Consider the following 26069-nt stretch of genomic DNA (forward strand, 5'->3'; position numbering starts at 1 on the left):
AGTTATGATGAATGGAAAATGAAGTGTGACAAGTCGCTCCGTTCGATGGTATGCTACTGAAAGGGAGAAACGGATACGAAGCTGTGTGAGTGTCAAAATGAACCAAAATGAGCTGTCATTGACTGTCAGTTTGAACCAATGAAAAAACAGCATTTTTTTGGGATGAGTATTGTTATAACTGAACGTACTTTTTACGTAAAATAATAAATTTCATAAGCTTTAAGTAATAGTCATGCTAGCGTACTTTGATTATTAAACTTGCGAAAAAAAAAATTAATTTGTGCACTTCAATATTCCAATATAAAACTTCGTTTGAGTCATGCATGCGTAGTTACACGCTATCAGAAAACGACGCATGTACGTGTTCTCTGTTTTGAGTGTAGTATTCGTTTCTCCCTCCCAGGTATGCTGTTAAGTTTAAAGATCCTGTGATCTTTACTAGATCTATGAGCCAGTAGCAATTGATTCACAATTCAAAGGAAAATGTCCAATTGCAATCTTTTGTATTACGTTTCCATGCGTTAAGTTTAGGTTGCCCAGATTTTCTCGGAGGGAAAATGGGAAAAATGAATTCAAAACGGCACATGGGAGAACAGGAGGACATCATTTTATCCGTGTTTGTGTAAAGTCCTTTTTTGTTGCTTCGCTAAACTTTTCGATACTGCTCTTTTACGAAATTGTAATCGAAGCCACGTTAGCCCGTTATTCATTGAAGTCCCCTTTGGCGTTTGTTTACATTTCATATGACATTCCAGTGAGCGAGCCGATAACAGGGAAGTGCTCTGCGTCCAGTTAGCAAACAACTACCGTATCACAAATTACAATTTTCTGGAGAGAACGAATATTTGATGTTTCTCTGTTCTATTTCCCAGGGTGCGGCAGAAGTGAAATTGTTCATACTTCAATATTGAGTTTATTTGTGTGACTAATTGTTAACAGTGTATTCGATTTTTTTTTTTTTTTTCAAGTGGTGCATCAGAATATCGAAATTATAATAAGCAAAAAAGGTATTAGGTACAGCTTATTGCATCAAAAAGTCTGTACAGGATGACTCTAATCAGCGGAATTGGTAAAGTTGAGCTTTGCGATTTACACGTACGCTCAACGTGATCAAATTGGTCCGCACAAAGATTTGGTATAAGGAATTTTTACTATCCGGTATCTTCCATCAGAAAACATGCCAATGAAATTTCTGTAAAATCGATGCGAAGAATCATCATAAAATACTTCACACATCTTCTAGATCTAGTAAGAAACAAAACCTCATTATTGAGCGGGTAAAGGAGCTACCAGTGGCTCTTTCGAAGATGTTGCTTTTTTGCCGAAGAAGGTGAAAATCTTTTCAGCATTGATGCTGTGGTCTACAACCGCACAGACTGATTCATTTCACTAAAAAAAGGTGTGCATATTCCGGAAAAAGTGATATTGAAGTTCCATATCGAACATCCGGCGGATTCCATGATGTTTGGCTAGATGGTGTCCAGCTGTTTGAAAATGCCGCATATTTCAGTGCGTCTTGAGCTGCCCGACAGATCAGACGTATTTTCGGTTGCTTGTGGACTGGTCTTTGACTGCCAATAGTTTCAAAGTTTGTGTTTTGTCAGTGTGTCTTTTAAAGATTACCTGGAAGTTTACTTACATCAGTATTTCTCAAGACTACCTATTTCTTTCTTTCTCAATACTTGCAATTTGATATTATTTTTGAACTTTTTCTTCGTATCACCTGAAATGGCAGGACGAAAAAAGAAACCACGCATCGCTACGGGGAGGAAAAGAGAGGCATCTCTTTCTGAAACTAGCTTATGCAGTGAAAATTTATATGATATTCTGCCTGAGCAAGAAGCCGGCGAAATTGAAATGTTCGAAAGTAAAACTATTCAAAGTGAAATTTTTGTGAAAAAGGAAAAAGTTCCACCTATTGTGGTAACTATTGCTTCTGAATTTCATATTTTTAAAAGAGAACTTTCTACGTTTCTCTCCGACGTCAAGGTTACTTATCAAATTGGCCGAAGAGGCGAATGCCGTTTACTGGCCCAAACATTGAAAGATTGGAATCGTCTTATTCAGTATTTAACTGAAAAGATGTATAAATTTTTTACATATGACACTAAGAGCGCCAAGCCGTTCAAGGTCGTATTGAAAGGTCTCACCAACGATCAAACCGTTGATGAGATCAAAATTACTTTGACAGAATTACTTGGTATAGCCCCTACCCAAGTAATTCTGATGAAACAAAAATCACGAGGCGAAAACAGTCAGCGAACTGGAATTTCCCTTGTAAATTATTTATTTCAACCGCAGTCAGGTTAATGACTTAAAATTTTTTGAAAAAGCACATGCTTTATATAACGTGCGTGTAAAATGGGAATTATATTGAAAGTTTGGCGGAGGTGAAAAGCATATCACCCAATGCCGGGTTTGCCAACGTTATGGTCATAGTTTTTTTTTTGTAAGATTTGGACCACTGCGACCATTATTTTGATCTTTTGTGGTAGGTCATGGTTCGAAGTTTTGTAACATGGACCAAAAATGCCTCATTTGTGGAGACTCTTCTCACACAAAGGACACATGTCCTGTGAAAGAGAGTAAAAATTTTCGCTGTGCGAATTGTAACGGCAACCATATGTCGAATTTTTATCAATGCCCAGCCCGTTTAGCAATTGTTAAGGCAAGGCAAGGTAAACAAAATTCAAAACAAAATTCTCCAAGCGTACCAGTGGCGGATAGTTTACCTACTCCTTTGCATACCCGTTTAACTTATGCACAGGTTACAGGTAGTTCGAACATTATACCGCCTACCGGTAGTTCGAAAATGACCGTTAATATGGGTAAGCAAAACACGCTAGAAAATAATTGTACACCTATTACTCCAGCTAATATTGCTGCCGAAAATATTTTTTCTAATGTCAACTGCCTGGGGCCTATTATGGCGGGTAAACTTTCTTTTTTGCAACAGGCAATGTTCGATCTTATGAACGCCATGTTGCAGGCAAAATCAATGTTTGAAGCCATTCAAATAGACACAAATTTTACTATTAAAATTGTTTCTAATTTGAAATTTAGCAATGATTTTAAATAAAACGATTAAAATATTAAATTGAAGGCCAATGAGAATGAGCTTTTTTATTTTTTAACAGTAAATAATGTGCATATTTCAATTATTACTTAAACATTTTTGAAACCTAACATAAAATTAAAATATGATCCCAATTACGTGGTTCATAGATATGATAGGACTCAGGGTTCCGGCGGTGGAGTTGCAATTGTTATTCATCGCCGAATCAAACATCGTGCTCTTCCCCATCTTGAGACGAAAGTTATTGAAACTTTGGAAATTGAAGTTCAAACTGAACTTGGGATTTTATTTATTGCCGCAGCATATTTACCATTTCAATGCACACGCGAGCACAAAAATTATTTTAAAGGTGATTTACAAAAACTCACCAGAAATCGTTCGAAATTTTCTATAATCGGCGATTTTAACGCTAAACATCGTTCATGGAATAATTCTCAAAGTAATTCCAATGGCAAAATTTTATTCAATGATTGTTTTTCAGGATACTATTCTATTTTGTCTCCGAATAGTCCTACGTGCTTTTCTTCTGTAAGAAACCCTTCAACAATTGATTTGGTGCTAACAGATCAAAGTCATGTATGTAGTGATTTGATCACACATGCTGACTTTGATTCTGACCATCTTCCAATAACTTTTTCTTTATCACATGAATCAGTTTTAAACCCTATGAGCTCTGTTTTCAATTATAACAAGGCTAATTGGGAAAGATACAAAACTCATATTGAGAGAAAATTCAATAATGAGCTTGATTTGCAAAACGAAGTGAATATTGATTCCGCTTTGGAAGCATTAAAATGTGCAATTGTTGATGCCAGGAATTATTCTGTTCCAAAGGCACAAGTGAAATTTGATACACCAATAATTGACGAAAATCTTCAACTTCTAATTCGTTTGAAAAATGTCCGCAGACGTCAATATCAACGTTCTCGTGACCCTGTTTTTAAAACTATTTATAAAGATTTACAAAAAGAGATTAAACATAGATTTACTCTTCTGAGAAATCAAAATTTTGAGACTAAAGTTGAAAAATTGAAACCATATTCAATCAAAACCATTTTGGAAGCTGTCGAAGATTCTTAAGAAAACTTCAAAGCCTATTCCAGTTTTAAAAGATGGTGAACGTTTTCTTGTATCCAATGAACAAAAGGCTCAAAGACTTACTCAGCAGTTTGAGAGTGTTCATAACTCAAATTTGAATTTTGTGAGTCCAATTGAAAATGAAGTCACACGTCAATTTGATTTAATTTCTTCCCAAATTTTTTTACCTGCAGAAATAATTGAAACTAACTTGAATGAGATTAAATCAATTATTAAAAATTTCAAAAATATGCAAGCACCTGGTGACGATGGAATCTTTAATATACTAATCAAACATCTCCCTGAGAGCACAATGGAATTTTTAGTGAAAATTTTCAATTGCTGCTTCAAAATTGCATATTTTCCCAAATTATGGAAAAATGCAAAAATTACTTCAATTTTGAAACCGGAAAAGAACCCAGCTGAAGTTTCAAGTTATCGACCAATCAGATTGCTTTCTTCAATAAGTAAACTGTTTGAGAGAATTATTCTTAACAGAATGATGTCACACATCAACGAAAATTCAATTTTTGCAAATGAACAGTTGGGCATTCCACAACTCACTAATTGCTCAGAGTTACTAATATGATACGAGCTAACAAATCTGAAGGTTATTCCACTGGAGCTGCTCTTTTAGACATAGAAAAAGCATTCGACAGTGTTTGGCATAAAGGTTTGATTGCGAAATTGCAAACTTTTAATTTTCCAATTTTCCTAATCAAAATTTTTTTAAATTATCTTACTGATCGAACTCTGCAGGTTGTCTATTAGAATTCAAAATCTGATAGATTTCCTGTCAGAGCAGGTGTACCTCAAGGTTCAGTCTTGGGTCCAGTCCTGTACAACATATTCACTTCAGATCTTCCTGATTTGCCTCCAGGATGCACAAAGTCATTGTTCTGCGATGACACAAGCATTTCCGCAAAAGGAAAAAGTCTTCGTGTCATATGCAGTCGATTGCAGAAAAGTTTAGATATTTTTTCTTCCTACTTGCAGAAGTGGAAAGTCTCTCCCAATGCTTCTAAAACTCAAATGATAATTTTTCCGCATAAGCCTAGGGCTTCTTTCCTCAAGCCAAACAATAATCACGTTGTCAAGATGAATGGGGTTATTTTAAGTTGGTCTGACAAGGTTAAGTACTTGGGACTAATTTATGATAAAAAACTTATTTTCGAAGAGCACATTGAGAGTATACAAGCCAAGTGCATCAAATATACGAGATGTTTATATCCTCTCATTAACAGGAATTCTAAACTTTGTTTAAAGAACAAACTTTTGATTTACAAACAAATTTTTAGACCAGCAATGCTTTATGCTGTACCGATCTGGTCAAGTTGCTGTTCAACAAGGAAGAAAACGTTCCAAAGGATTCAGAATAAAATTCTGAAAATGATTTTGAAGCGTCCTCCTTGGTTTGGTACACTCGAATTACATAGACTTACTGGTGTTGAACCATTAGAAGCTATGTCAAATAAAATTATTAACAATTTTCGACAAAAATCGTTGCAATCCTCAATTGCTACGATAAGCTCTCTTTATAGCCAATAAGTTAGCAATTAAGTTAGTTGTAAGTTTACTTCCCCTTTTCTGACAAGAAGTTTAAATCCCTCTCATGATAAGTCCTAATTGCGAAAGCAAACAAATCCTAACAATTAAAATTACGAATTTCTAACAGTGTTGAGAAGTCACCATTTGTGATTGGACACACATACTCATTATTTACTAATATTTATCATAAATACTTAAGCTACTAACAAATCCCCCCCTTAAAAAAAAAATGCCGCATATTTTCGTTGATGCTGGTGTTAAAATCAATACCGTAGTGTATATCGTTATGTTAAAGAACTGAGTGCTTCTCTGAATGAAACCCAACTTGTCCTAGGGTCAATATGTTGTTCTAAAACAGGATGGAGTGCCATGTCACAGATATAATTGAATCCAACGATGGCTGATGGAAAAAAAGGTTTAAGTCGAATAATTTGAGGCTCCCTAGAAGTCCGGATCGTAACCCGTTGGATTTCGCGATTTGGGTATATGTTGTAGTACAAGCCTGCAAAACATCTCATCCTACTTTGAAGACTTAGACTGCCGCTCCAAGCATAACTGTCCCATATTCTGTGCAAACCTTATGGACGCTGGGACAGTTATGCTTGGAGCGGCAGTAGAAGTCTGTCATAATGCGCACGTGCTTTTTGATACCGGAGGGCTGCGTGCGTTCGGCATGCTCTGCTTCCGGCGTTGTCTTGCGAATGTCATTGATAAAATTAGAGGACACATCGAGTTCGTTTGTTTGAAAGAACCTAATTAAGACAACATAATTGGAAAGTAAACATAGAAACGAAGTTACACATTTAGCAGTCACTTTTAAGCAGCATTTGTATTTGTTTTTGGTGTGTTTTTTGAGTGAGATAGACAAAGTGTGATTCAGGCGTAGCTCAAAAACCAACAACGAACACTTCTAGTGCAAAAGTGTAATTGCTACACGACAAAGCTCGACATAAGATTCGAGATCACAATCACTCCCGCTTGTCAAAGAGAAGTCCATAACCTTGCGGCTACAATGCAGCTCAAGATTGTACAATTGAAAGCACGGAATGAAAGTTGAATTGTTCAGTGATGTTACACGGAAATAAGAAAACGAAATGAGAAACACTATCACCGTTTCGATGATTTAACGGTACACGATCTCTGCACAATTTGTGTAACGATTTTTTCGTTGGCTCCGTAAGGATCCGAAATCGAACATATGGTAACTGATTTTCAGCCTAAATCATGTGAACGTTCTAATTGCTAAAAAGTAACATATATTTTAATAACAGTTTTGTCAACAGCATCTCCCAGATGGTCTCGAAGTATGATGCTGGCCTAACAAGCCAATCGTCGTAGGTTCGAGTCTCAGCTCGGGAGTGACTGTTAGTGTCAGTAGGATCGAAGTCTGTGTTTAGGAAACAGAAGGTCAAGTTCCGAATCGGAATGTAGCACCAAAGCTTTGCCTTTTTTGTCAACTTACAATTTTGCGAAGCATATTGTTTGTTAAAAAATAGCATTCCATTCGCTCTAGAATTTTTATTTTAAAGTAAAATCATACCCTAAAAGCAGGGCCGGATTTAGAAGCTGGGGGCCCGGGGAAAATTTGTTTGTGAGGCCCTCTTTTCTTGAAACATTTTGAGGTAACGTTCTGGAAGGTAACGAGCAAAAAAAAAAGGTCGCCCTAGGTCTAGGGGGGCTCCTTCAATCGGGAGGCCCGGGGCATTTGCCCCCTTTGCCCCCCCTCAAATCCGGGCCTGCCTAAAAGTATTTTACCACATAGTTAAATATTCGTCTACGATGTTTCAAAAATCGTTTCCGCTTGCTGTTTCCGTATATAGTACCTACTAGGCCATTCCTGGTCATACGAGAACCTTCGTAGCCGTATGATTACACAGTATTATAAAATCAGTTATTAACGCTAATTTCTACAAAGTTTAGAATTTTTTGTGAATGCGAATTCGGGTCGCTTTGTTTTGGAAAACTTAGTCGGATGAAAGTTTTATTCAATTGAGAATATATTGGTCATGAAAGTTATAACCCCAAAAATACGAATGATTTGAGGCGAGAAACACCTATGAAACCCGTTATGAACTAAAAACTGTAGAAAATGATGATATAAAATTAGCAGAGCTTCTGATAAGTTGATACTTACGGTCATCTCCTACTGGTCCGGCACTGCATTGTGCGGGTGGATCTCTCCCCAGGTCTTGTAGTTCCTTGAAAGAGAAAGCAAAAAAAGAAAATGATTAGAACATCGATTTAGATTCCACACAAATGTTAAAAACACTTTAAAGCGATCTAGTGATAAGCACAATGTCTGTTATCACACAGCATGTGAAAATTAGTGGTCAAAACAACATGCCCACATATACATGCAACGGAAGCACCTGTGACATCCGCAACTAGGTTATAAATAAATTATCTCGAAAATTCCACGTTGTACCTACTTGTGTTGACGGAACAAGTTTATTTTGGTGTTCATGTGGCATACATTCGAAAGATCGCTGATCGTTTTCCATCGAAAATTTATTAGTAGCAGTATTTTCTTAAAACAACCAAACTTTTGGACTTTTAAAAAATAATAAGATAAAAAAACGGAAGAAAGACGACCCACTTGAGCTTAAACTATTAAAATTGCATAATCAATACCAAAAACTCTAAGTTTCACATTGATTTACCATGTCGAATACTCTAAATCAGTGGCTATAAACCTTTTTCAGTTCATTCACCCCCTTTTGATAATCACCTCGAGCTATTTCACACTATCGACACTATGAAAAAATAGGTGTAGTAAAAAAAAATACAAACATTATAAAACTTCTAAGCTCTAAAAGCATCAAACGTAAAAAAATGCTGCATAGCTAAACCCATTGAAAATTTATGCAAGAGAAAATTTTCCGGTATCTAATAAAAACACATATGTACTTGTTCATGCTTCTGTTGTATGAATTCTTTCAATATTTGTATTTGAATTCTTTCAATATTTGTAACTATCATCTAATTCCGCGAATTTTAACATCAAACGATTCAACAACTTGTTTGCTTTCGAATCAATGTGTTCTGGTTGGTTCTTCTAGACTAGGTTGCAGAAATCCGATTTCAGAAGTTTTGTGTACATTTTAACAAAATCGGACAACAGAAATAATGTTCAATTCTAAGAGATAACGCTGTAGTGATAGTGGTAGAGAAATCGAAATTTCAACGAGCATTTTGCTTAATGACTGGAAAAACTGCTATTATTTACCCTGTTTTTATATTATTCTACCTTTCTAGTAGTTACTTTTACTATATGCAATCTATATTTATCAAAAAAAAAATAATTTTTTATACAGCTGCGTTGACTCAATATAGTAGTACAGCAAAATCAAGTTTTTTGATAAAAATAGATTGAATATAGTAAAAGTAAGTACTAGAAAGTTAAAATAATATAAAAACAGAGTAACTAATAGCAGTTTTTTGGTCATTAAGCAAAATGTTCGCTGAAATTTCGATTTTACTACCACTACCACTACAGCGCCATCTCTTAGAGTTTAACATTGTTTCGGGTGTACCATTGTACAATTATTGGTCCAAGCAGGCCATTTCTACGGTTTTTGATTGGTTCGATAATTTCATCAAAAATTAGTATAGTGGCATTGGTAGAGCATTTCTTAGTATTTTAATACCCAAATATGATTTTGTTAGAATCGTTAGCCTTATTCTAGAAACATATTCCCGGATTTTCGGAAATCTATAAGATCCAGCGAGGCACTGTTGAACTGATTTGAACGTGAATACTTTGCTGAATCCTTGAATGCATAAATTATCGAAAACGAATAACAAAAAATAATTTTAATAAAGTGGTACAGGGTATCCTTGCGGGTACGCAAGGGTGTTTTTGGTCAAGCAAATAAAAAATATATAGTTTCTATGTATGAAATTGCTGCGGACGCAATTCGAAAAATGTGAATAGAACATTAAAAATATTTGAAACTTGCTTCAGCATTTTATGGCGCTTAGCAATCGGAAAAATGATTCTATATCTATATTGGCCAAACGCTAACTTTAGAATGTTCATAATCATAATATAGGGTATCGGCTCTATTATCGTCGAGTTTTACCTATTATCGTCCAGGGGGTTAATGAAGTCAGAGAGAACTAATCTTTTGCAGAAAGATGCTCTGCATTATGAAGAACCATCATGCAAGAAATTACCGCTCTAGGACATCATTTACCTCCCGGACGATAATAGGTAAAACCTGACGATAATAGAGCCGATACCCTATATTGAATGCTCAAGATGCTAATGAAGTAACACTAAAAAATGCATGATTGGTTTTTGGAGTATTAGTCAGAACATTTCGGGAAATTAAAAAAAAAAAACAGTTCAGATTATTAGTGTCAAAGAAAACAACAGATGGAAAATAATACCACAATTTAAATCGTACAGTTGAAATGATTTACAATTGAAGTTGAAACAGTAATGTTAATTTATCAGCTTATTCTGAAGATATATTTTATATAAGTTACACCACCCGAGCAAGAATTCGGCGCACGATTATAACAAAACATCTACAAAGTTTATGTAAATCATTTCGTGTCAAAATTAGCAAGAGTGTACAAGTTTTGTTATTTAGTATAGAACATGTTGAGCCAAAACTTTTTCGTTATTTTTTTTTTCTAAAATAATTATCAACTGTTCAAATAGTTTGGAGCAACTCAACCAGACACTATTTAAACCATGACTTATCATGCTCTTCCGGTTGGTTTATGATCTATGTGAATCATATTTATCACTGTTAGTCGTTTACACCTTTTTTAAACATCCACTTCTTACGAAAAGATAATTACTGAGAAATGTTATACAATCGCAACAATTTATGAACAATGGGAAAAAAAGGTTGAAGTTGGAACATAAAGGTCAATGAAATTCGAAAACAAGCCTTGCTTCGAGCCTATCGGTGATCGGCTAAAATCGAAGAAAAAAAATTGCAAATAGGCTGAAGCTGTTTTAAAAAATGTTTCATAAAGCATGTCATTAAAATAGATTAAAATAAGTTTCCCAAGTGCCATCTCCTATCTCTGGCCTGGCAGCTCTGACGGCAACAAACCTACACTAAGCCAAACCTACACATACACCAGCAGCCTTCTGCTGACGGATGACGGTATAATCGCGCAGCGAGAGCCCCGTTATTGAAGGTTTTTCTTCTACCGTATCCAAATACAGTAGAAAAGCAAGGACTGAAAATTGCACAATCTTCAGTTTTGTCCATCACCTAGTTTTTCAAATAAAAAAGGTAAACTACACCATTGCACAGACAAAACCGAAGGTTGAAGATGGTTATTTCTGACCGGAACCATCAACAGCGAGGGAACCCGACCTTAACTAAATTTGCACGGGGGTGGCGAAATGGGTGGCTTTCGGGAACTTACCTTATTAATTCTTTTTAACGCCATCTGTACTGCGCGATTGCGATGTGTATTCGGCCGCTAGGCTCTAAGTTTTGACCGTAAAAATTGAAGAAAACTGGCTCTTCCGTTTCCAACTTTCAGAAATCGCTGCTTGTTGGCTGGCTGTTCCTTGCTTTTGCTCGATGTGAAAAAAAGTCCGTCTGCTTCTTCGCTAACTTCTTTTCTTCCCCTATTGGCTCTTGCGCTACTCACGCACACACGCACGCGGAACGCACGAAATTCACAAAGGGGAATTGAAAAAGAACCGAAAGAAAACTGAAATGGGAAGAACGAATGTGCCCGTGTATGGATCAGATGCAGTTCGGTCTCGTTTTCGCGTACGATCCGGAAACTAGCCTAACCAAAACGATCAAATCGCGAAACAACTCGGTACGACTCAACAAACGCAATCCGCTTTGTTTTTTTCGATTAAAAAAATACTCTGAAAACGGTGCAAACCAGGCCGACCAAGTCGTATTACAAGATGGCTACGGTTTTCCTCTTCCCTATCGCGATCGTTTTGCTAGCACCAACACTGTACGATGATGACGATTTTGTCTCGTCAAAAATTTTCTTCGTGACTCGCCCAACAGCTTGCCACACTGCAAAATTGACATAAAAACGATCAAATTGTGTCACTGACAATGAAAAAAATAACAAGCGAGTGCCCCAACTACGGAAGTCCACTAGTAAGCCGTCAGTCAGAACCAGCAAATTGAGAACTCACTCTCACGACTTTCGCATAATGACCGTGCTGCCAAAATTTCTTTGATCGCATCCAACAGCAATTAAATTGCGTCTGATGACAAACCAATTTTGCTTTCATATACTCGCAGCGTAACAACTTAGTATGCACTCCTTTACTTCTTACAAGATTAACCGGTCAGTCAAAGAAATAGTTATCGGTTTCCGTTATACTCTACTAAATTATAGATTTTCTAGAAGATTAACCGGTTAGGAATAAATTGAATAATACCCCTACAACTTTTGATTTGACGCAAAAAGCGTGACGAACACTATCGGCAACGCTGTATGACGAGGAATTAAATTCTCTCCGGGAAGCAACCATTTTGCCATTTTCTCACTTTTTGGCATATTCTCTCTTTTGCACTTATACAGCTCTTATCGTCCCCCGTAAGCTAAAACGCTTTAGTAGTGAAATTTATTCGCGAAAATCCCGTAATTCTGCATCACAGTTTTCAGAGTTAAATTTTAATACGATATGCGCCTCATCACTTAATGCACAGTATAGAACAACTTTTTTACCTAAAACTCGGTTCGTTTCGCAAGGAATAACCGACCGATCGACAGCAGATCCGTGAAAATCTTCACACAACACCTTCTGACCACGATAGATAGAATGAGTGCTAGTGCAAAGAAAACGATTATGGTGCTCGCTAATATGAGCGCAGTCCAGGAGCTTGGTCAAAACGAAATAAACAGCCCAGCGGATGCACATTCTGCAGGGAATGGGTAACACTCATCGTTCTTAAATCATTTACTGGCGGAAACCTACACGCATACTCAGAACTAATCAGAAGTGAGTTAAGGCCACATCTGCAACATGGCTGGCATCTGGGTACGTTGCTGTTGAAACCAAAAACCATGTGGGATTTTGGTGCTTTTATGCTAAGGACTAGATTACACTCTTTGACCAAGCAATATTTGTCACTTTTTGACATAAAAATTTGGTCAAAGATATTTCTCAAACAAACACTTTGGAAGCTGTTATGAGAGCAAATGTGGAACAAAAGCAGTGTTGAAGCAACCGATGCTAAATAAACAACACGTTGAACTATTTGTTGAACAAACGTTGCAGCATGTTCATGAACTTATTCAACAGAGGAACTCTAGCTTAACAGAAGTTGTTCAAACGTTTGCAAGTGATTACTAGCAGCACTAGTAAATATGTGCTGCGTTGAAGCGCTTTAAAGGACTCCATTTATCAGTGGCGTTCTCGCCCAATAAAAGCTATTCGAACGTTTTAAACGGCAACTCCGCAACTATTATTCTGCACTAGGGGCTAGACACCTTTATTTTTATGGAAAATATCTTGAAAATATTACTCGATATCGGTAGATATATTTCGCTATTTATCGTTTATCCGTCAATTGACAACCCTCCAACGATAATATAACGTCAATGAGCTAAGAAATAAGAAGTGAATATTGAAAACATTTCGCAATATATCAATAGTGTCTTGCCTCAAGATTCTGCACGTGTTGTTCAAATGCTGCATACATGCGTTTGAAGTCTTTCAAAGAGCAGTTCTTTAACTCTTATAGACGCGAATGATAGATCACCGGTTTTATAAAACATCCTTCTGAACGCGTCGTATAGTTGATTTATTGCAGTATAAACCTTGGGGCTAGACACTATTGATATACTGCGAAATATTTCCAATATTCAATATTACGAAGTATTTATCGTTGCATTTTTGGGCACCCCTCTATTTATATCATAGCTCATTGACGTTATATTATCGTTGGAGGCATGATGAGTAGAACATGGTGCAACGGTTTGACCAAAAAGTAGGCGCGGGGAGAGGAAGCGTTTTTTCACTTTGGAGGTGTTTTTAGTTGAAAATTGTTTCTTAAATTGATGAATATTGGTAGCAAGGTATGTAGCATTGCCAAATTTCTGATTTAAATGCATCCAAATGATATATTATGAGATGCGATGATTTTTATGCCCTAGTTGTTTATAAACAAACCTACTCGCTGGCAATTTTTTTCCAATATGGCCGATTCTGCTTTTGACATATCGTTACACCATATCTTTATACATCATGGTTGGAGGGTTGTCAATTGGCAGATAAACGATAAATATCAAAATATTTCTACCGATATCGAGTAGTATTATCGGAATATTTTTCATGAAAATAAAGGTGTCTAGCCCCTAGGTATGAACATTTTGAAGTAGAATACTTCTCTCAGGAAGTTCGGCTACATAGGGATGTGAAATGAAAATCTAAAACCGAAAAAAGTGAAAAATATGTCCAATTTCAAATGCTAATAAATCGGTTAGTATTCGATGGATTTCCTTCGTTCTGGCAGCAATAGATTGGAAAATCTTCTAAGATTCTTCCCAAAATAAGATAATTGTAATTTTATTATTCACACTAGTGTACTATTAAAAATAGTCAAGCCTTGTCAAAACGAAAAATTCGACCTCTGATTGGTCGTTATATGCTTGCTTCCCAAGCACGGTCGACAGGATCATATACGTTTCAATTGAAAACATGCTATTTGGCCTATATAAGAGCCTGTTTCAACCGGAGCCGCTCATAATAGTTCTAGACAGCGCCAACAGCAGTCGTCCTTCCTTAGCAGCAGCACTAGCCCTGTGGTTGGTCACCACGTCTCAGGAGCAGCGCGGTTTTTCTCAGCGTGTGTCGCCAGGCAGCCATTATTCCCCCCGTGTTGGGGCAGCATGAAGATTGCCATCAGGAAATCCAATTTTGGAAATCAAAATGCCTTTTTCAAGGTAAATAAACAAGTCATTGAAAGTTAATAATTTTTGTCAACGCAAGCAAGCATTCTGTGTTACATCCTACAATTTAAATTTGTCGCACCCGTCTAATTTACTGAATGTGAAATAGCTTCCACAGTGCATGTTGTCTGTGTAACTTAATTCCCCCAATGTCAGGGCAGCTCAAAAGTTGTAATCAGTAACCGATTTTGTACCGTAAAATGCTTTTTTTAAGGCAAATAAAAAAATAATTGAAGGTTACTAATTTTCTGGCATCAACACAAGCAGACATTCTGTGCGGGATGCAATCAAATTCTGTTGTAGTTGTCTAATTTTCACTTTATTTAGTAAACCCCCCACTGTAGGGGCAGCGCAAAGGCTGCGATCAGCATAACCGACATTGAATAATAATCTGCCCTGTTAGAACGCATTCACAAAAGCAGTTAGTTCGACTCTGCAGATCTAATATGAAGTCGATCAATCAGCATAAACAGAATATCGTCGTCTCCCAGCTGCCAAGTTGCAACATGATGCAACACGCAACAGTGAGCAAACGAAATTGCTTGATGTTACAAACCGCAATAAGATACGGGTTAAAACCGTTGCGTGTGTGAGAGCACCATCGATGTTTATTCGCTGGATACAAAAATCAAATGCGAATTGTGAAATAATTCGTCTAAAGGATATAAGGAAATGGTAAACCTGAACTAAAAGGCGTGGCCTACTACGTAGCACCCTTCGGCTATAAAACAGTGTTTCTGGGAAAACTAGCTACATTCATTAGTCGGAAGGTGAACTGGATGGACCGTCCACAACGTTGACAGCAGATATCAGCACTCAGCAGTAACAGAGGATAGCAGCGGGTTGCTGCCTTCAAATTAAACAAATCACTTGCCCTGTGGTTGTTCACCACGTCTCAGGCTTCTGCCAGGTTGACTTTCGTACGATAGCGGCGATAGCGCTAATACGGTTGATGCATTTGCCAACACTTACTTCAGTAAAGCCGTGTCTAATTTTCAATGTGAAAACACCTTTCTATTGTGTTGGCCGTGTGCATTAGGCCTCTGCCAGGCTAAACGCGAAAAGCGGCGCGAACCGATTCGCCCGGCCGTAGGTTAATGTACAGTCGTAAGTAGAGCTGTGTAAAAGTATTCTACTTCAACCTTGCGGTCGTGGCTTCGCACACAACCCTCCTGTGATTTTTTTAAACCACTAAAAGATTTAACAACTTGTGTACTTTCAAATCAACGTCAGTGGTGCTCTGAAAGATTTTTTTTTCTCGTAAACTGAGGAACTCTATGAAAATTTGAACAGCATTATCCGCTCAAACGATGTCTTTTAATTTTTAAAACCGATCCTCATTCAATTTTTTTTCTTTGGGGGTTGTAACTATTGAAAAAAAAAAACCGAAAAATGCACATTTTACCCCATCCTGCCGAAAACACTTTTTTTGCGTTTTACCATTTTTCCTCTGAGATTAGTGGTGAATTTCATTCAATGAGGCAAATAAAGGTGGGGAGATAGCGGGAGAAGAATGCTTATGCTACAAGTATACCATTATAGTGTTTATGAAGACAATAATAACACATACATAAGACATACGTAACACTGGCGTTTTTTTCTGGTACACGTTGCCCCATAGTACTCCGTACCTCGCCCTGTCAAACTGCTCGATAAATAATGAACAAAATGAATTTTCTTTTTCTCGGCCTTATCGAGCCCCAAAGAAAATCCCATAAGGAACTGTCAAAAAGTTATTTACAAAATCAATGCAGCATTTTTCGAGTAGGAACGAGAAAAATGCAGGGCTGCGCAGGTACACTGCCATCAAAAACAACTCAAACAGAGGTTTTTTTCACAGAGGTTGGTACTTTCGAGTAGTTCATTTTGTACCAACTTTTTTGGAAGATTTCTTCCTGAGTGTTATGTATGTCTTATGTATGTGATAATAAACTAAAGTTAATTAGGCGAGATCTCACACTAGAAACACGAACCGTGTTGTTCGATTCACGTTGCTTTTTAACCATGACGTTATTTAGGATTCAGCTATGTGCTATGTGATAAACCTCGATCCCACCCGCGGCAGAAAATGCAGCCACAAGGATACAGAAATTCGAAAACATTGAAAGTATTTTACGATTATCTTAAACTCTCAAGTTAGTAAAATGTAGATGTTATGATTTCAGCCAACAAAGTAATGGCACATACATAAGACATACGTAACACTGGCGTTTTTTTCTGGTACACGTTGCCCCATAGTACTCCGTACCTCGCCCTGTCAAACTGCTCGATAAATAATGAACAAAATTAATTTTCTTTTTCTCGGCCTTTTCGAGCCCCAAAGAAAATCCCATAAGGAACTGTCAAAAAGTTATTTACAAAATCAATGCAGCATTTTTCGAGTAGGAACGAGAAAAATGCAGGGCTGCGCAGGTACACTGCCATCAAAAACAACTCAAACAGAGGTTTTTTTCACAGAGGTTGGTACTTTCGAGTAGTTCATTTTGTACCAACTTATTTGGAAGATTTCTTCCTGAGTGTTACGTATGTCTTATGTATGTGGTAATGGGACATCTCTGGCGACGCCAGTGGCGAGTGCAATTTCCACTGTTGGAACCGCTGCAACGGCAACCTTCAACAGCAGCAGCAGTACCGAACAATTTAACCACGGGAACTAGAACATAAGAGGCAATCAGTGTTTTCGGAATGCATCCATTAATGGGTTTACGACTCTTAAGCCTGTAGTACACTCTTTGACCAAGCGTCAAATATTTGCCACTTTTGGACAGATAAAATTTGACCAAAATTTTGGTCAAAGGTAATTATTTGTCAAACTTATTTGACAAATTTATTACACTTATAAAATATTTGACAGAAAATTATTTGGTCAAATAAGAAAATTTTAAGCCGGTGTCAAACTGTTTTCGATCAGTACACTACTTGACGGTTCATGTCAAACTTTTTCAGTCGCTGTTCAGATAAGTTCGGAGTTTTAAAGTTCGCTTGTTGATTTCTCGGTTGATTGTTTAAAATGTCGTTGTCGAAAGAATCGTATGCATCCGTGGCCGTTGTTTTATCAGCGGCATCAATTGCTCTCGAGGAGGAAGAAGGCCCAATTAAAAGAAAACGGGCACGCCGCAGTGTCTGGGTGAGCGAGTGGATAACTAAACGTGCAACAGATGAATTCTACGTGAAGCTACTGCCGGAACTACTGACAGAGTCTCCACGATTATACAAAAACTTCATCCGGATGTCCAAAAAAGATTTCGATTACTTTTAAAGTTGGACCTCTCATCAGCAAGCAGGACACTTATATGCGCAATTCTATTCCCGCAAGCGAGAGGTTGGCCTTAACACTACGGTTTTTGGCCTCAGGAGATAGCTTCATGTCGCTTCAGTACCTCTTCAGAACTCCGGAGACTACCATCTCACGTATTATTCCTGAAGTACTGGATGCAATATGGAAAGTATTGAAGCCTTTGTATATGAAGGTAAGTTCGTCTATTTTGTTAAAATACAGTGAGGTCTCTTTTTACGCGGTTGGTTGTACCGCATTGAAAAGATTAAATTAGCTATACTTATAATAAAACTAATTTGATACCGCGTACAAATAATCTTCCGAATCGAGTAAAAATAATCCGCGTTATTGTAAAAATATCCTGTTTAAAATAACGCGTAAAACCAACCCGCGTAAAAAGCGACCCCAGCGTATTTTTTTAACCAAAGTACGTGACGGTTTCGTCAGCTATTTCCTCCGTATTTATTGAAAAAAATAAAGGTTTTCGAAACTTCTGATTTTTTCTTGAAACCTCTAAAATTTTTCAGAACTCGTAGAGCACTTTTGGGGGCTGCTGGGTTTTATTATCCGAGGTTTAAGTTTTTTGTTTATCAAAATTTTGTTTTATTTTCAAGTTTATAATGCACAAACGTTCCTCGAATGTGCAGTATCTGAGGCGACTTATCTCCGCTGTTGGTTTTTCAAGGCCACAGTATACATAGCCTAGATACATAGTGCGAAATGTTGCGATAATTTGTATGGCATGTTTAAATTCCTTAATTTCGTTAGAACGGCTAACACCAGTTTATCCATTAATTGGGCATTGGATTAGAGTTTGTCACTGAAAATCTCCTCTTACAATTCCACTAACTGCCGTTTATCTGGAAGGAGCTCAAGTTTTGGAAATATTTGGTGGATAGGCTTGAGTGGGCGTAGAACGTGTCGTTGTAACTTAACTAGGTTTGATTGAAATCTATTTTATTTTTTATTTCGCAGGTACCGTCCACTGAAAAAGAATGGAAAGCCATTTCAAACAAGTTTGATGATGGAATTTTCCCCATGTTCTTGGGGCTGTCGACGGTAAGCATGTTGTCATGGTGGCACCCCCGAACTCAGGAAGCATATTTTATAACTACAAGGGCACACACAGCATAGTACTTCTCGCAATAGCCGATGCTGAGTATAAATTGGTTTACACAGATGTCGGACGTAATGGAAGAATGTCCGACGGTGGAGTTTTCAAACGTTGTAGTTTTGCAAAGGCGTTGCGTGAAAACAAACTTGGAATTCCCATTCCGGAGTCACTAAAGAACAGAATTACTCCAATTCCGTACTTCCTGGTAGGTGACGACGCGTTTGCGATGAATGCGAATTTGCTGAAACCATATCCTGGAACACAGCTAACTGGTCTGCATCGCATCTTTAACTACCGGTTGTCTCGTGCTCGCCGAATAATTGAGAACGTTTTTGGAATAATGGCAGCGCGGTTTCGAGTGCTTCGAAAACCTGTTCATTTGAATGCAGAGAAAACCAGAAGCGTAGTTTTGGCATGCTGCGCGCTGCATAATTGTCTTATTCAACATAAAAGTACAGTTTATGCACCACCAGGTTCATTCGATCGGTCTAACGATGACGGAGTTATTATACCAGGAGAATGGCGAAAAGATTCTGTAGAATCGGAAGGATTCTTCTCCATAAGGGACAGCGGCCAGTACGTCAGTAACACTGCTAAGGAAATACGAGATGAACTAGCGCAGTATTTTATTAACGAGGGTGATGTAGATTGGCAATATTCGAAAATTTGAAGTAGTCTTCTAGTCTTATCTTTTTTATACATATTTAAAACTGCGTGTATCTTTGGAAATAACATAACTATTAATTTCAAACTAAGTGAATTTTTGAAAATAACGAGAGTGCTTATAAACGAGTTGAAACTAAACTTATTTTTTCTGTAAATATACTCACAAATAATATAAAATAATTCAAATAATATAAAATCAGTCTTTGTTCACGATGCCAGAGTCAACTGGTAAGTACAACGACGGAGCCTCCTTCTGTTATAGTGTATACTTTGAATAATTCAGTAATCAGGGCAAATGCACCGCGTTACTTACTTTACTTTTATGGTGACAGATCGTTGAGATCCTATGCCGAATCCAGAATACGTCTCCACAAAACTCGGTCTTGGGCTTCTCCTCTCCAGTCTCCCTTTACACCCGCTGTCATATGGTAAGTCCAATTCTCGCCAACAGTTCAATTTTGAGAAGCAAAATTAGTAATGGTGTGATCAACTTTAGGGAGGGCTACAGAAATCCTAGGATGGCTATAGACCCCCTAGCTCCCCCGTAGTTAAGCCAAAAGTTTTCTTGTCATATGAACAAACGAACATTATTTTTGAACATTATGTTTATTATACTGATAACGAAAGTACACTAGTAACAAAGGTATGCAAATCAGTCGGAAAATGCATAAAAGCAATAAACGAAACAAAATTACTCCTGCTCTAACTCATCTAAGTAATCTATCAAATTTCTCGTTAGCTTTCGTTGAACCTTGTTTGCGTCCTTTTCGTTAGAAATTTTTCTCAATTCTTCTGCAACAAAGTTCCCAAATGTTTGGAAACTGTCCACACTTGCCATTTTGTCTAGTGCGGCCGTCATTCCAGCCAGTGCTACTGATCTCGTTTCCTCGCTTGAGGTGGTTTGTGTAATTCGCTTTTTTTAGTGTCTTGGGTGTGATCTGCTGGTCGGAAATATTTTCGAGATCCGTATCCTAAAATAAAAAAAAACTTATTATTATTGGCTCATTTGTTGGTACTGTACTGCCAATATTCGCATAAGGGTCATATGTTATATGAAAACTGAATGAAAATTTGTTAAAATCCAAACAAAAAAATTGGGGTGAAAATGGCGGTTTTTTCATGATTAGTGACCTATTGCGGTTTAGTAAAATAGTAGTAAAATAAAATTCTATCTGCAAAAATAAAAATAGTTAGATTTTTTGTTTCATCGAAAATTCATCGTAACAATTTTCTAGGAAAAAGTTTTTCTCTAAAATATTTCTATCGAGCGCTAGATCCAAATTTACCCAATAATCAGTTCCCTTGATTATTTTCCACTGATCATGACTACTCTCATTTTATTTTGCTGTTCAACTCACCAGATTCGATTCCGTTTCCAGTGTATAATTCTCTTCGGCAGCCGACACGAAAAGCATCTGTCCGTAATGTTTCCAATAAGTTTTCGGCAGGGCAGCTTGGCCTGATTTGCCTCCTTTTTCAACCTTAGAATGGTAAGACTTAAATTGTATCCGGAGATTCGTCCACTTTGCGTTCAGTTGTGCAGTATCAAATTTTTGGTGAAAAACGTTTTCAACAATCTCTTGCCACGCAGCATTTCGCTTAACCCGATCTTTGTAGAATACATTGCCAGCGTTCCACAAACATTCGTGGCACTCGACGGCTGATATGAGGTTAGCTATATTCTGCTCATCCCAGGTAATGTCAACCTTCGGTCGTCTCCTTTTCTTGTATGTTGGTTCTGAAAATGAGAAGATTCAATTACACGTTATTTATGTATTTTATATGTTGGCGGAGAAGGATTTTTTTGACGATGTTCCGTATATTTGATATTTGAAGTATTTCGTTAAACTAAAAAGAGTGAAAGGTGATAGCTTTACCATGCGCAACTTTGTTGCTAACATCACACAAAACTTCCAAGGGTTGTAAAGTATGTTCCTCCAGGTGTTCCTCCATTTCCATAGCAAATTCGGAAATCTCTTCAAGGACTGCTTCCCCGCAGTCGTCCATTGCGGCAGCAGTTAGTTTGGCTCGCCATGTTGAGTCTGAAAAATATATAAAAGCAACTTCATTGAAAAAACTTTCCGTAAATTGTAACGATTATTGGTTGAATCGCAACAATACCCCCTCCCGTAGTTTTAAAAAATACTCACCTACTTCCAGTATCCGCTTAGTTTTTGGAGAACAGTTCACATTGATCTGATGCTCACCATGATTGATAGTCATGCATTCGGTTTTCCTGTAAACAGACATAATTTAGAAAATATAGAGGATATTGTTCCTTGTTCTAGAAAAACTTTGATGGACGCTGTGAAAATTATGCGTAAAACGGCAGAGAAATATAGCTGAATAAGGTGTAGGAACTAGTTAAATTATTAAATATTCCTGAGAAGAATCATTTTGATTTTCAAGGAAATTCACCAAAATCATACTGCATTTGGTGCTTCCAGGAGTGTATAACCATAGAAAATGTTAGAAGACAAGAATATTGGCAAATGTTCTTGATTTTTTCGAATGTTTCTTATGCATTCCGTGAGTTTCAACACGATTTGAAAACTCGTAATATGTTTTGGTTGTCACTCGAGGAGGCTTTGAAAAAGCAACGAAAAATCTTGGAATACAATATTATCAACTCACCTTTGTGCCATCGAGCTACAATTAGAATAGATACAAACAAGATCAGAATAGATACAAACAAAATTCCAGGAGCTGTAGGTAGATTACAGAAAAAACAATCCAGGAGTGTTGGACGCGTTAAAACTGCCTTGCTTTGACGTTTACCAAAAAAAAAATTGTCTGTTTGTCACTCCCCAATTTTATGAGAGACAAACTCGGGCAAACAACAATCACTGAAAAAAATTTGACTAGAATATTCAACGAAGGTCATTACACTGTTTGACAAACACGCTAAACATGTTTGGTCAAACAGTAACAAAATATTTGACAAGAGTGTTTGACGTCAAATAAGTTTGACCATTACACCACATACATAAGACATACGTAACACTGGCGTTTTTTTCTGGTACACGTTGCCCCATAGTACTCCCTACCTCGCCCTGTCAAACTGCTCGATAAATAATGAACCAAATGAATTTAACTTTTTCTCGGCCTTATCGAGCCCCAAAGAAAATCCCATAAGGAACTGTCAAAAAGTTATTTACAAAATCAATGCAGCATTTTTCGAGTAGGAACGAGAAAAATGCAGGGCTGCGCAGGTACACTGCCATCAAAAACAACTCAAACAGAGGTTTTTTTCACAGAGGTTGGTACTTTCGAGTAGTTCATTTTGTACCAACTTATTTGGAAGATTTCTTCCTGAGTGTTACGTATGTCTTATGTATGTGATTACACTGACGATCAAACATTTTTTCGGAAAAACGCCAAATATTTGACCATTGGTCAAAGAGTGTACTACAGGCTTAAGTGTGTACGAAAGGTAAATGAGAAGATGTGACACTTGTGTATCTTGTTCTTTTTCATCAGGAGGATGACAACATGCTATCTTGCTATCTCTTTCTATGTTGAATGAATAAAGGGTCTTCCCGACTAAAGTGATAAACATATGGAACTTTTGCAGGGCGTTTTTTTTAAATAAAGCCCCGATATGTTGCCTATACTATCAAACGTGTAGAGTTTAGATAGGGCTGCTTTCAATCTTTGATACCTCTCTCCCTGCGTACCATTTTACGAACTGACAGGTGTCACGGATCCTGCTGATATTGATGTTGCTTTTACGTACGTTGTGTCAGCGGTTCCGAGCTTTCTGTCAAAATTTCATTCATGAATTGATTTCAGGAACGTCTCGTAAAATAGTCTATAACATCACTTTCAAATAACCCCGATATGTTGAAAAGCTAAAGCTAAATAACAACGATGACAGGCTGTCAGCTGTCATTGACAGCTGATTCTTATCTGTCAACATTAAAAAATGCTTTCTCTTGTGCCTTGCTCAATCATTAACAGCCTGTTTTTAAATTCTGCTTTTTCTAATTTTTGCGGTAAAGCGCCGCTAATTCGTTCTGTTTCTAATTACGCTCTTCAACACCAGTACAATATGCATGTTGCATACTTTCGTCAACTACCCAATGAAGAACAATGTGCGATAACTTTCCACCTAGCTAGCGAGCGGTATAAAATCAACCGGGTCTTTAACTTTTTTCGAGATGTAACCGAGAATATAGATGCCAGTACCGAACGGATTAAGGCGAACATCGAAAAAGAAACAAAAAAAAGAATGAACAAGAAAAAGAAGGCTAAATCTGGAACACCGTCGGAGCAGCTTGGAACGACGGAATTAGCACTAGTGAATGATGTACTCCCTGAAGTTGGCGTACGTTTTTTCGATTGTGATAAGGAGCAAGATATTAAGGGGATTGCATTCTCGGAACTGCTTAAACGTGTACACGAGGAAAAAAACATTCTGCTTAAAATATTGGATGACGATTTTCGGATAGATTTTAACTCGCCAGCTGTACAAACAATTAACTTACCACAATCCATGCTAGCAGGATTTTACGTTTATCCGTCTAAATTGGAATTGGTATTTGCCGAAAAAGAACAATCTGACTTTCACTGGTTTCGGGGGAAAATGCCTAAGTCAAAAAATGCTCAGCTAATAGAGTGGGAGCAAATAGGAACTGGCTTTTCTTATATGCCCACATCCGATGATGTTGGCCATCATCTAAAATTTTTGTGCGTTCCTAAAAATTCGCAGAAGTCTGGACCATCATCGGAGATTACATCTGTTAGCGAGGTCCAGGCTGGCCCTGGTCAATGTCCATTTGATGTTCGGCATTTGTTCACGCAGTCCAAATTGGTAAATGGACACCAGTTTCGGATAGTGTCGTACAATATTTTAGCTGACCTGTATGCTGATAGCGATTATAGCCGAACGGAACTCTTCGGCTATTGTCCCAGTTATGCTTTGCACATTGATTATCGGAAACAACTATTCATCAAAGAACTGATTGGTTATCATGCGGATATCATTTGCCTGCAAGAAGTGGACAGTAAGATTTTCGACTTAGATTTACTTCCAGTGCTGAGACTTAAATCCTACGACGGGCACTTCAAGGCGAAAGGCAAAACAGCTGAGGGTTTAGCTACGTTTTTTGATGTTGATAGATTTGAGTAAGTTTGATTTTTTACATTGATTAAGAATAAAATGTTGATGTGATAAATTATTGCCTGTACCTTTCAGAGTTTTAGATCAACAAGGGATCACTATAGGAGAAAATTTGGAAACTTTAGAAGCTTTTCAGTGTCTGTGGAGTCAGGTTAAGTCACACGAGAAGTTGGCCAGCAGAATTAGCGAACGTTCGACAGCTATTCAAGTTACATTACTTAGGTCCCGTCAAAATCCTATGAAGCATCTCTTAGTGGCGAACACACACTTTTATTTCCATCCCGATGCAGACCACATACGTTTGCTGCAAGGAGGGTTTTCAATGCTTTACGTTCGAAGTTTATATGAACAGTTTGAGGAAAAATTGAAGCTAGAAAGAGATCATTTTGCCATTATATTTTGTGGTGACTTCAACAGTACACCCGAGTGCGGAATGTACCGGTTAATGACAGAACGTTTCGTTGGTGATGAAATGGCTGACTGGCAAAGTAACGAGGAGGAAGCTATTCGTGGAGTGACGCTTTCACAACCGTTCCAATTTCAATCGGCCTGTGGATGTCCAAAGTATACAAACTTTACCGTAGGCTTTCAGGCGTGTATTGATTACATCTATTACCAATCCGATGCATTGCATGTGAACGATGTTGTCCCTTTACCAAGCGAAGAAGAACTTCTTGCCTACAGTGCAATCCCGTCACCTGTGTTCCCATCTGATCATATCGCCTTGGTAGCTAACCTTGAATGGACTCACAAATTGGACGAAGACCAACAAGGCTGATTCTGAGCAATCAATATTGTATTTTTTTCTATGAATTAAGCAAAGTTAAATACAGTTTTACATAAAGTCTAAATATTTTTGTGAAATACTTTGGTTTATAATAGCCGTTTTAGTATGAAGAATTTTATTCAAATTCCTTTCGGCTACTATAGTTGATGACCAACATGATACCGGCACTGGAAGTTTTCTGGTTACACCACATCATGTCATTTGATGATAGTTTTGTTACACCGCGCAAGGCGCAGTCGAAACGGCAATAGCATCTAATCCATCCAATAAATACGTCACGCAAGTTCCGATCAATATTTCGAAGATTTTTTTCTGTCGATCATCTGTCGATCATCGATTATTCAAATTCCTTTCGGCTACTATAGTTGATGACCAACATGATACCGGCACTGGAAGTTTTCTGGTTACACCACATCATGTCATTTGATGATAGTTTTGTTACACCGCGCAAGGCGCAGTCGAAACGGCAATAGCATCTAATCCATCCAATAAATACGT

The 26069-nt window shown here is 37.5% G+C and overlaps 3 protein-coding genes and 1 pseudogene across 3 annotated transcripts in view; 2 read left to right on the forward strand and 2 right to left on the reverse strand.

The window, feature by feature from the left end:
• Positions 1-12522, reverse strand: part of LOC129720323 (ubiquitin-conjugating enzyme E2-17 kDa) — a 30155-nt gene extending 17633 nt beyond the window's left edge. The window contains exons 1-3 of the mRNA XM_055671786.1: positions 12380-12522; positions 11096-11389; positions 7836-7899 (exon numbers count right to left, since the gene is read on the reverse strand). Of these exons, the coding sequence (XP_055527761.1) occupies positions 7836-7899; positions 11096-11119 (88 nt within the window). The 5' untranslated portion in view covers positions 11120-11389; positions 12380-12522. The remainder of the gene's footprint in view (positions 1-7835; positions 7900-11095; positions 11390-12379) is intronic.
• Positions 12523-17615: 5093 nt separating this feature from the next.
• Positions 17616-19666, forward strand: LOC129716808 (putative nuclease HARBI1; annotated as a pseudogene).
• Positions 19667-20261: 595 nt separating this feature from the next.
• On the reverse strand, positions 20262-22506 carry LOC129717535 (uncharacterized). Its single transcript, XM_055667503.1, has 5 exons — positions 22297-22506; positions 21813-21898; positions 21540-21704; positions 21021-21400; positions 20262-20633 (listed from the first exon to the last, which is right to left on the reverse strand). The coding sequence occupies exons 1-5, from the start codon at positions 22305-22307 to the stop codon at positions 20433-20435; spliced, it is 843 nt and encodes a 280-aa protein (XP_055523478.1). The 5' UTR covers positions 22308-22506; the 3' UTR covers positions 20262-20432.
• A 1073-nt stretch (positions 22507-23579) lies between these two features.
• LOC129727254 (2',5'-phosphodiesterase 12) lies at positions 23580-25640 on the forward strand. Its single transcript, XM_055684885.1, has 2 exons — positions 23580-24789; positions 24860-25640. The coding sequence occupies exons 1-2, from the start codon at positions 23588-23590 to the stop codon at positions 25560-25562; spliced, it is 1905 nt and encodes a 634-aa protein (XP_055540860.1). The 5' UTR covers positions 23580-23587; the 3' UTR covers positions 25563-25640.
• Positions 25641-26069: the final 429 nt, after the last annotated feature.

The sequence above is a fragment of the Wyeomyia smithii genome, chromosome 1 (assembly GCF_029784165.1).
Source record: "Wyeomyia smithii strain HCP4-BCI-WySm-NY-G18 chromosome 1, ASM2978416v1, whole genome shotgun sequence".
In the NCBI taxonomy this organism is placed as follows: Eukaryota; Metazoa; Arthropoda; class Insecta; order Diptera; family Culicidae; genus Wyeomyia; species Wyeomyia smithii.

Bases quoted from the DNA above. Each gene is read 5' to 3' on its own strand.
- LOC129717535 (XM_055667503.1), bottom strand. The intron at 21,705-21,812 runs GTGAGTATTTTT...TATATTTTTCAG, and splicing joins TAAGCGGATACTGGAAGTAG to ACTCAACATGGCGAGCCAAA. The intron at 20,634-21,020 runs GTGAGTTGAACA...TTTTTATTTTAG, and splicing joins TGGAAACGGAATCGAATCTG to GATACGGATCTCGAAAATAT.
- LOC129727254 (XM_055684885.1), top strand. From the start codon at position 23,588: ATGCTTTCTCTTGTGCCTTGCTCAATCATTAACAGCCTGTTTTTAAAT. The intron at 24,790-24,859 runs GTAAGTTTGATT...TGTACCTTTCAG, and splicing joins TTTGATGTTGATAGATTTGA to AGTTTTAGATCAACAAGGGA.